This window comes from Pavona decussata, unplaced genomic scaffold (assembly GCF_977016875.1).
Source record: "Pavona decussata unplaced genomic scaffold, jaPavDecu1.1 SCAFFOLD_156, whole genome shotgun sequence".
Taxonomy (NCBI): Eukaryota; Metazoa; Cnidaria; class Anthozoa; order Scleractinia; family Agariciidae; genus Pavona; species Pavona decussata.
This window is the reverse complement of record NW_028145568.1, coordinates 3956633-3968416: the sequence shown is the minus strand read 5'-3', so window position 1 is coordinate 3968416 and position 11784 is coordinate 3956633. Positions and strand designations below refer to the sequence as shown.

The following is an 11784-nucleotide window of genomic DNA, read 5'->3' as shown; positions in this document are numbered from 1 at the left end:
ATTTTAGTCACGTATATGTATTATTATATATTTAGCATGCCAGCAACTGATAACTGTTGTGCTATACTGCTGCTTCATATTGGGCTGTTGAATTTGTCTCTCTCATCTCGAGGAAACTAGTTGGTATTTTGTTTCTCGTCTCAGCGATGGAAAACGTTTATTTTGTGACCATAGCAGGGTTTATTGCGCTCGGTTTAACCACACACGTTCAAGGCACTTTTGGTAAGTCGGTGTATAGTATGAGTGTGTTGAGTTCCAGTTGAAAAATTGTTTTAAACCTGGTGAATGAATGACAGAGGTATTTTTTTAATCAGTGACACAGGCATACTCGAGAGAAGAAAATCTCCGAGTTCTCTCAACAGGAGTCGAACCTGTAAGCGTCTGATTTCTATGTCTGATGCTCGCCCATGAGCTATAAGGGGCTCATGAGAGCTACAATAGTCAGAGGCCATTAAACTTTAAAGGTTCATGTGAAAACGATCCTGCATACTGCCAGGAAGTGAATGTCGAAGCATATGCACACTGAAAAACCCAGAAGAGTATTTATTTTTCTGGACGAATCGGTGTTTAGAGTGCTGAGTTTGCAGTTCGTTTTTCGAAATAAGCACATTTTCAGACGGCAAATTACCCTCAAAATTTCCTTTTCATTGCGTGACCTCCTAGACGTCACGAGTGGATCCCGTACGCCCACCGGAAGTGTTAACTCTTCCTTTCGGCCTTTTAGCAAAAGAAGCAAGTACACGTACGTATTTTTTATTAGTGCAAGTACACGGTTGGCATTTTCAGACCAATATGTTGGTTTATTTCTTGTGGAAAAGGATTAAATGTCGTCGTTTTTGCAATAGCTCAGGAGAAACAGAACATTCTGTTGTATTTCTAAGGTGACCGGCAGATTTATACAACGCAAATGAGCACGTTTCCTACCACGAGTCATTCGAACACTTCGTAATTCTTCCGGCAATGTTGAATTCGTGCACGTATTCATAACTTCATGCGCCTTGAAGGGCAGAATGAAGGGAACTTCGTTAAAACTTATGTGTAACGTTGATGCTGTGCCGAGGAGCTGATCATGAATAAAAAATGGTAGTATATATACCAATTATGTTTCGGGTAATAATAAATGGGAAACATTTGGCATTCACGAAGCTCTCCTAAGTTAAGATATTTCTTCAGTATTATTTCGTAATAATAGGGTATTGTTAGTCCAACAATAGACTTTTGCAAGAAACAATACCAAGGATGTATCTTAACTAAGATAGGGTTTTCTGGCCTTAGGATCTGTTAACGTCACTAAACAAGCTGTTTTAGCTATCACCAGCACATCTTTGAGAGATTTCTCCCCTTCCTACTTAAATATATACGTGGTATTATTTTTATTTATTTACTTTATGGCGAAGACTGCATGAATCTCGCAGTGGTGATTATCTGTGCTATCTTGTAATAAATTAAAACATCATTTATTCCGTCTCTGATCTTTAACCCTTTCGGACTCTGATTTAAAATTTCTAAAACTGAGGGGCCCGGTTTGCTACGCAATTATTCTAATTTGGTCAATTTGAATGGATGTAACAGAAATTCTTAGAGCAGGACTTTGCTACAAACAAGACTGGAGCTATAACGTCCCTTTTATAGGTTTGAAAAGGAAAAGGTTTCATATGGGAGGTTATTGGAAGATTATTCGCTAGTCTGTTCATCAATTTGCAATTCAAGGAATAGTCCGGTTTCTGAATCGTATTTCTTAATGCATCGGAGTCATATTGTGCTCTACGAGGGCAGTACTCCGTTCTTGCTTTAACAGCTGAGTCGGTACAATTAACCAGCTTGTTTAATGAGTAGGTGCTAATCGTTTCTGTGATGCATTGGAGCTGAGATACTCACTGGCAAAGCGGGTAGGCCTTGTCAGCGAAGAAAAGGTTTTTCCTTTAAACCTCGGCGATACTGGTAAGGCCCTAGAACTATAGAAGGTCGCGGTTTATCGCCATAGAATATCGTATGATAATCACAAAATTCAATTTCTTAGAATTGTCTTTATTCGAAAAAACCTTAAGCTTCTTTCAAAGGTGCTTGCAACTAAATCGAGCTTCCATATAATTTTTTATCTTGGTATTGGTTGTGCAATGTTTGGATTTCTACCCTTACGTCACGAGCGCTTACTTCATTGTTTTCATCGCAAGTGAAAATTTGTCCGAAAATGCTCTTTTCCTCCTTTAAAACTTAGAATTTACTTAAATAAACGACAAAATTTTGCATTAAATCAGACAAACTTGTGTTTTTGAGTACACATGCTTTTTTAAGCCTGGCCCCAGTTGTTCAAAGAGCGGATAATTTTATCCACTGGATGTTTCGCTATCCGGCAGATAAAATGCGGGCAAAATTTTCCCGATAGCCCTATAATTTGTGAATAGAGTAGAAGCATATGGCAAATTTAAGTATGGGATTGTGTGGAAAACTTGCCAAAAGCGTTGGTTGTTGTACATTTGCTCCTCTGGATAGTGACTGATCCAGTGGATAAAGTTATCCGCTCTTTGAACAACTTGGGCCTGGTGAATAAATGATCGGAGGCTTTTGTTCAGTAGGTACAGTGGCATACGTGACGAAAAAGAAAATCCTAGTTCTCCCAACAGCTGCATATGCCACCCATCGACATTCAAATTCTAGTACTATATGCAAGATGTTTGCCACATGAACCTAGTTTTTAAATGGCCTAGCTGCCGCGAGTTTCCCATAGCTCAAGGTAGAGCATTTTAACTAGTCATCGAAGAGTCTTACACTGTAGGTTCGACTCCTGTGCCCAAGAACTCGAATTTTACCGCTAAGTTCCCCTTGTTGGAGTCCCATTGGTCCCTTAGAGCTAGGTCGCATCATTCATTTTAAGCATATAAATAGAATAGCTACATTTCTGACACACTATTTCATCTCCTGCTTTAGACATTTAGTCACAAACTACATTTATCCACAATCATTATAATGTGTTAGCCACTGAATAACGCAGATTGTCGTCTGCAGCATACCCTACAATACAATTGATACTCACATTTGTTATCTTGTTATCATTCAGAAATTCTTGTTGAAGAACCGCCACGTTCTGGTTCTATGTGGGTCTGGCATACTTACAAGAGTTCCTCTGGAGCTGGGGTAAGTATTAGCTCGTGGGAGCATCATATATACGTTCTTTTAAAGGGGAATCGTCACAGAGATTTTGTTGCATGTTGGGCAAAAATTCTCAAATATTTGGGAAAGAACCACTTTTTTAACGTAGAATCGCTCTTAGAGAACCGGGAGAAAAATATGAAATGATTTCTCCGAGGAAGAAAAAGCTATATTGTGCTTTTAACGATTTCTCCAAAATACACATGGGGAACTTGAATAAATTGCAATCCATCCTAGCCATCGGCACACAGAAATGACTGATACTAGTGCCCGGGTACTGATACTTGTGCACTGGTAGGGATATTTTTAAAAAAATTGCACCAATATTTTAACGTTTCCATCGAATCGAATACAAATATGTTTTTTTTTTCTATTTAAAGTGGCACTAAAAATAGGTCACACTGCCCCTTTAAATAGAGAGACAAACATTGCTATGCCAATTAAATGACTTAAGGTGGCCGAACACAGTTTGCGCGCGCTTTACAGATTCTGTTAGTGATGCTATTAAGCGCGCGCTAGGGTTGTGGTAAGCAAATACTATCGACCACTCGATTTTATACCAAAAGGTAAGTTTTGCTCTTAAAATAACTTAGTTTCTTGTTTGTGAATCCTTCTTCATTTATCGCCGAACAAAGAAATTGAGTTCACAATGAGCTAAGCCTTTTTGTACGCCTTTCATCTTTCTGAGAAACCCTAATTAAAAGCCACGCATGCGCATTTGAACAAAAAATTGTGACTGGTTATTTTAATGGAAATAAACTGTTTTCTAAGGAACCGCTCGTTAGAATTTCGTGAAATTTGACAAAACAGTAGTTTTCTAAAAGCGTAACTTGCCTACAAACCAAAAACAAAATCTAACAGAGGGTATCTTCAAAAAACATTAAAGTGCAAAACCAACATTTACAGGAGATCTGTCTGTTAAAATTACATGAAAGCAGCGTCACTATGTCAGTATTTTGTGGATTTTTCTGGATACAAAATATGGAAAAAATCTAACGAGTGCATTTTCTAAAAATTAAGAAAAACCATTATTTGTGGACGGTTAATAGCTTACTTCGTTGCCATGGCGACGGCACCTTGTTCAACAAGAAGTATCAAAATTTATTCCTTCTTAGTTAATCTTGCACCATGCTAATTTCGGGTACTCAGAAGTACGTAGTTTTCAAATAATGTTTACTAACACCTGTGTAATGGAAAAACTGTGTTCGGCCACCTTAAGGGGTCACCAGTTTCAATTGCAAGGTCTGTTTTTGCCACTCAGATACTCAGCGGCATAAAGATAATACCTCCAGGACTATTTCTATTTCACTGCCATCCTTGACAGGTTACTACGGTTAGTATAAAGCGTAGGCAATTAATAAGCCGATAATCGATACCAGTCGATACTAATCGATATCAATCCCATTGATATCGATTACGATAGCAATCGGTGAAAGTCTGTGAAGAAGAAAAGTTGCGACTCCTGATAGAAATCAATAACGATTGATTTATCGATTGGTATCGATTAGCACTGATTGTTATCAAGCACGTTTTCTTTTTTCCTTTTTCCAAGTTACAATGATTAAATCATTGACACAATTTATTGGTGTAGTTTTATTGAGTCATTCAATATTAATAGCGTGCAAACGTTTTACAGTTATCAACAAAATAATAATAAAAAAGCAAAAACAACTGACAACAACACTGTGGTCTTTTCATAATAATAAAAGCGTTTTATAATAATAATAATAATAATAATAATAATAATAATAATAATAATGATAATAATAATAATAATAAAAATAATAAGAGCATTTTATTATAAAAACGTCGCGCATAAAGCCAATTGCGCAATTACATTACAAAAGAATAAACCTAGTAAAACTACAGCTTGTCAACTTGATCGGGACTGGGCTTTACATTTTAAAATTATTTTAAGTTTACATTTTTACTTTTTCAAATTACTCCGAATTTACAGCCTAAAATTTCGATATGATAAAAAGTTCACCACAAATAATCAATAATGTTGGAAAATATCCAGCTAGAGACCATGAGCTTTAGAGCACATGTGGGGAAAGAAGCTTTTCTTAAAGCGCTCTGTTTTACACTTTATCAGCGATGGCCTATCATTAAAGCGTAGGGAGCGGCCGTGCGCGCGCCCCCGAGTCAGTGGCATAAGATGGTGAAGGAGTGACACGGGATCCTTGATCTTTTCAAAGGTTTTCGCACATCAGTTTGTAATATTAGAATATAGGTTGTGGCCAGAGTAGCGGGGTACACTAGCCCCATAATCTCATTATAATGTTATCCTTGGAAATTTATTGAGCCATTATATGTGGGGAAAATAATATATTTAATAATATATTTATGTGAGAGGTTAGCAAACCACTGACTGCACATGTCAAAACTGAACACTGTGTCACTTGAGGGAGACACGTCGTAATTTCTTATTTGTGGAAGGTGGCCGAACACAGTTTACATGGGCCTGAACCTAAATTGCTACTATTTTCATGCAGGATGTTTGTCCCATGAACCTAGTTTAATCGCCTTAGCTCCCACGAGTCTCCTGTAGCTCAGTGGTAGAGCATCCGAACTAGTAATCGTAAGGTCTTAGGTTTGACTCCTGATAGGAGCACTCGGATTTCTTTTTTTCCGAGTATGCCTGTGTCACTTTCTTGAATAATACATCATTCTCATTTATTCACCAGGCTGGAAATATACCATCACATTTATTTCATATTTTCATCCAGTTTGTACCTAGGAGCCCCAAATTGGAGAGTGCTAAGTTTAGTCACACATGTTTTAATTTTGGGCATTTTGGCCCAGCTCTATGATGTTGACATGGTAACAACGCTGGTTAAAAACAGCTAAAATCGGCACTTTTCTTCGTTTATAGAAAATTCAGTTGTCAGATTTCTTTCACCCTTTGCGTGCAGTAAAGTCGCAAAAAAGTCCCCGACGTTAAAAATTGTCTAATGTCCTAGAGGCAGTGACTGAGCAACGATAACAACAACAACAAAAACAACATCATATCAAGAACAATGACAATGATAGTGCTAATAATAATAAGAAGAATAAAAAGAAACGGAATAACAAAGGAAGGGAAAAATGATGACCATGACCTTATTATATAAACTGATCATTTTTTTTTAACTTTATTTTTATAGTGGATTTCTCCCAGTTTACCTCGGCCATGGTATTCGGTCTGTGATATTATGACTGAAACAGAACCAAGCAACTGGTTAAGAAGTGACTTTATTGACGTAACTGGTATAAAAGTACTACACATCGAAGTGGATTACCAACTTCGGAATTGTCCAGCTGACGTCGGTCCCTACTGCAAAACATATATCGGCCTATATGCGTTCCATACCAATATTACAAACGTCCACTATTCTGATCCAAATAAAGGAATGTTCTCCAAAGAAGACAAAATACAACCGAAAACTCTGCCTTCCCCAGGCAATCTCCGGAAATACACATATCAAGGTAGATTAGCAACCCAGGCAAATGGCATCTATCTGGCGTTCTTGGACAAAGGAGCCTGCATTGCACTATCAAAAGTGGTCATCACCTATCGTCGCACTTGTCCTGAGAAGGTTATGGGCAGCGCTTTGGTTAAATTTCCAAGAACTGTCACCCCTGCAAATTACTCTGAGCTAACTGAACAGCTAGGCGAGTGTACTGATGTAAACTCTATTAGTACAGGGAAGCTGTTGGGTTTTTGTCTTGGTAGTGGAGAGTGGAATATCTCAGATAATGCGAGGTGTGTTTGCAAAGCTGGATATGAGTTAGTCAATGCTTCTGACTGTTCACACAATGGATCGGAATGCAAAGGTGAGTGAAGTTTAACAATGTGGCTTAGTGGGTCTGTTCCAGCAATGACATGAGAAATCATTTCAATAGATACAATCTTGGACATAACTATTTGACAACAATACTAAAATGTTTATCCCATGAACCAAGTTTAATGGCCTTAGTTCCCACAAGTCTCCTGTAGCTCAGTGGTAGAGCATCCGAACTAGCAATCGGAAGGTCTTAGGTTCGACTCCTAATGGGAGCACTTGGAGTTTCTTTTTCCGATTTTGACTGTCATTACTAAATAATATATCATTCTCAATACTAATTGTGTGTCTTGATCTCAAACTCCCTTAAACAAGAGGTTCCGCTATAAAACGGCAAGTCCCTGCTTTATGTCACACTTTTGCGAGCGTGAGATGCAAATTTAGACGCTGTTCAATCGTGGCAAGTTGTTGACCAAGCGTCCTCTGAAAGATAGCCTCAAAATTTTATAATATCACCACAGCAATATAAGATATCAAGTTCTAATTTGTTTTCAAGGGTAATTCTGAAAACTAGACCAATTTTATCGGTAAAAGCATATAAAAAAGGCACATGTTGTTTGTCAGTTGTTTACGCTCAGATGGTTAATTGACAACTGAAGGTGAGAATGGCCTGGCCAGGCCCCTTTTATACCTGAACTTCCTGTTTAAAGAAAATATTATCAGAGGAGAAGTAGCCCTCCACTCCTCCCTCCTTATCGCTCAATGTTGCTTGGACGATTACCCAGCCTTACCTCAGCCGTTAGTCCGCGGTGGGCCAATGCTGATTAAGGGAGGAGGGAGAGGCTGACTTTTTGATGTAGGGATGTAGCAGTGGAATTTAAAGATCCACAATAGTCCATGATTGTTACCATGAGATTTTCCCATTTTTTCTATGCGAGAGTTGTCTGAAGAATCCATCTTACCGAAAAAAATGACGGCTGGTACATTAGCCCATAGTTCTTAACGTACAAAAGCCTTAAAAGCCCTTATAAAAAAGCAATGAAAATTTCTTAAGCCTGGTCCACACTTGCGACATAACGACATAACAACATAATGACATAAGACGTTATGTCGCGCTTATGTCGCAAATGTGAACACCGACATAACGACATAGGGCCAAGTCAATTTAAAGAAGAAGGCTTTAAAAACGGTGGACGAAATAGTTCTTGTTGCATTTGCCGTCATTTTGTTCCTTTTGCTACGACGACGCCGTCGCCGAAGACTTCAAACCAGGAAATTGACTACAAGAAAAGTCATTCAGGCTTTTATCGTATAACGCGGGAAACCCTCGAACGGCTTCTGCCAACAACTCGTCAATATCGGAGACTTCTCCTAGTCTTCCATTTTTTTCTTGCCCAAGGGGTTCTAGCTCTCACATGGAAGGAGAGGAAGCCGCCATGATGAATTGTGCTCGATGGGACTGGGTTCGACAGTTTTTGCAGCTCTCTGATTGATGGTTTGTTGTGTCGTTATGTCGAAGTTGTTCACACTTGACAGCAACATAACGAGATAACGACATAAGGAAAAGATCAGTTTTTTCCTTATGTTGTTATGTCGATGTCGTTATGTTGCCAATATGTTATTATGTTTACATGTTCACACTGCTAACATAACGACATAACGTCCTTCTTATGTCGTTATGTCGCAAGTGTGAACCAGGCTTTAAAGCTCTTTGCCGAGCATACGCAAAGTTGTTAGTACTGGGAGGAATTTCAAAAAGAAAATGTGGCTTTCTATGGGCAAATTGACTGTGTTAGGTTGGCAAGGTATTGTGGTTAGACGTACAGCAGCCATCTTGTTTCCAAAATACCACCGATTTATCCCGAGCCAATATATCCGAGTCTTCACTTTTGTTGTTGGAGGCTTTAGTGGCAGTATAAAAATTTTGTGTGCGGAAAAAAGAAAGAATCAATTGGCGGTGGACGAGACTTGAGATGTGAAGAGAATAGCCATTATGTGAAATGCTCGTAAACATGCTGGGCAACTGTGGTAATTAATGTAATGCATAATACATTATAGGACTTTTCTAAAGAAAACAAATCCTCCAAAAAACTTGAAATTCGTCTCTGACATTCTTGTAGATGAACTGGCATGGATTGGCATTACATACTTCACATCAGTGAAAATTATAATTGCGTAAACTCAAAAAGTGCTTGTCTTTACTGCGACTCAGATTAAAATAATTATTAATGTCCCGCAATTCATTCCCTGCCCTAGCTAAATGGGAAAGTTCTGATTGACTTGAAAAGGAAAGCTAGAAAACGTAATCATGATACCCCCCACCCCAGCCCCCGTGGTCAAGAGAAGATGGGGTGCTTGCTTCGAACCCAACCGTTTCCGCCAAGATCCCCTCCATCAGGCTTTATGCTGTATTCTCAAAGGTCTTAGCTACATTACTCACATGGTATTTTACAAATCCATCTAAAAATCCATCATTTGTGTTATTGGTACTAGAGGCACAACATTTGGTATAAGTGCAATGTTGGCTTCGTCACAGAAAGCCTAGATTAAAGCATGACAATACAGTTTTGTGGGGTGGCAAGACATCAAAATAATTAATTACAGTATAAACAAACTACAACGCAATACTGATGCATGAAAGGAATGTTATCTGCTGTGAGTGAACCAATTGGGAACTTTATTTGTTTGCAGGTACAACCCAACGTTGTACAATTGCAACGCCCTCCATTAGCCCAAGCACCTCAACGTCTGAAAGTTGTTCCTCAAATGTTTCCTGTTCCTCGAGGGAAAGCTCTTCTATGGTGACCACTGGCGCCACGTTCACCTCCTTGCCCTTAGTTCAAATGACGTCCGTTGCGGCCATTCATTCAACAGTTTCATCGCATTTCTTTAGCAACGGGGTTGCAGCCTCGGCCACTGAATCCTCAAGTGTCTTTCCGATTGAGGATCAAAACAGGTCGGCCTCGCTGCTTCCAAACGCCATGCTGATCCTCAATACGTTTCTCATTTTGAACGTATTACTTGCGCACTCATAAAGCTCTTATGAACTGGAACTTGACTGCAAATACAATATGTCTCCTAGTATGATCAAATAGATATAAAATGCTTGTTGTTGAAATGTCCTTATAGAGAAGTTAGTAATGCAGCTTAAATTTTCCTTTAAGCCTTTTTTTTTTGTTTTTGTTGTCGTCGTTGTTGTTTTTGCAACAACGAGATGATGAGTTAAGCCGCTGTTACACTGGGCAATTTTTCTTGAAGCTTGTATCGCAATTTCGTTGCGCTGTTAAGACACAAGTTGCCCGAATCCTTGCCTTGTGTAACATGCCCTGAAATGAACATGTCTCACAACATTTTTGTTGCAGTCACAGTTGCAAGAAGTAGAACTGACTTCTTCTCGCAACGATTGCGGCAACAAAAAAATTGCGAGACATGTTCATGTCAGAACATATTAAACTTGGCAACAATTCGGGCACCTTGTGTTGCAACAAAATTGCGAGACAAGTTGCCAGAAAAATTGCCTTGTGTAACAGCTCCTTTACTCCCCCTAAAGGTCATGTATGAAAAAAAAGAAAAACAAATCCAGTGGATATTTACCTCTTTCAAGTTTCATGACTTTTTCAGAAGCGGCCCACAACGATTATTCCCGTGATGATTAAGATTTGCACGCGTCTTTTGGTAAGATGTTTTTTTTTCTAAATAAATGTCTAAGTATAGCTGAACAGCTGCGCTTGATTGGTGTCACTGCCAATAAAACTATTGAACTGACAATTTGTTTTATAGTACAGTCACGCGCCCTGCAGTAAAAGTTTTATACTAATATTTAAAAAGGCTCTAAGTGTTTGTTAGTTAGATACTTAAGGGCGTGTTCCTTTGGGATGATCCAGATCAGGACCAATGATCCAAGACCAGTCAGATCATGGTGCATCAAAGGAATTGAGGAATCCTTTCCCAGAGTGGATTCCTCGATTCCTTTAATTTGATGCACCATAATCCGAGTGATCTTGGATCATTCAGTGATCCTGATCTGGATCATCCGAAAGGAACACACCTTATTAATTTTTCAATAAGGGAGCTATACTTTCGGCTAAACGTTCCGGTTTATTACATGATTTCGTTAAATTTCGGTCCGGAATGGAACGGTACTTTCCTGTTAACCGAAAATCGATTTGAAAACAAACCCCGTTCTATTCACGATTTTTCTAAATAACACAATTAAGTTCCGTCGGAGAAACTAGACCCAAAAAGGATGGCCAAATGGATCGCAATGTCCCGGTTGTTCCGATTTTTCGGAACGTTAGGAAAACCTCGCGAGGTACACCCAAAATTTCGAAATTTTATTTCAAAAAATGTCTTTTCCACTCGATTCCTCATCCAGAGTTTCCGTAAGTTTTGGTCGAAAGGAAAGCGCCCTATCAATGAATTTGAACTCTTCTGCATTTTTCCTGTTGTTTTCCTAGTTTTTCTTCAACGACTTATTATCAAAAACAGTGTAATCCTTATTTTTTTACTGGTGCAACTTCGACTAGGAAAAAAAAACACTCAAGCTTGCAGTTGCAAGCTTGCAAGCTTAAAGTTATCAGTTTTATTGACGCGGCTCAATTTTGTCGGTATGACGGCATATGCGGGGAAAACAGAAGAATCAAATATCAAAATAAATATTTGCTATGTTGTAAAACTGAAACTTCAGTTTGACTTATAAGAAGGCATCGGCGGCTTTCCACTAACTATAATATTTAGTGCCCTGCATAGAAATCAGCTAAAGAGCTATAAAGTGAAGTTATTACAGCACACCTATTAGACATCACTTAATGTACTCAGTTTTACATTGGCAAATGCCCCACGGCGGGGACAAATGACCTGGTCAAATGCC

The 11784-nt window shown here is 38.7% G+C and overlaps 1 protein-coding gene and 1 non-coding gene across 2 annotated transcripts; both read left to right on the top strand.

Moving 5' to 3' along the window:
* Window positions 1-23: 23 nt before the first annotated feature.
* On the top strand, window positions 24-11718 carry LOC146465400 (ephrin type-A receptor 2-like). Its single transcript, XM_085128773.1, has 4 exons — window positions 24-222; window positions 3059-3135; window positions 6297-6966; window positions 9606-11718. Exons 1-4 carry the CDS (start codon window positions 147-149, stop codon window positions 9947-9949), a joined length of 1167 nt encoding a protein of 388 aa, XP_084984899.1. The 5' UTR covers window positions 24-146; the 3' UTR covers window positions 9950-11718.
* On the top strand, window positions 7120-7192 carry Trnaa-agc (transfer RNA alanine (anticodon AGC)). Its single transcript has one exon. It is a non-coding gene; the product is annotated as a tRNA-Ala (tRNA).
* Window positions 11719-11784: the final 66 nt, after the last annotated feature.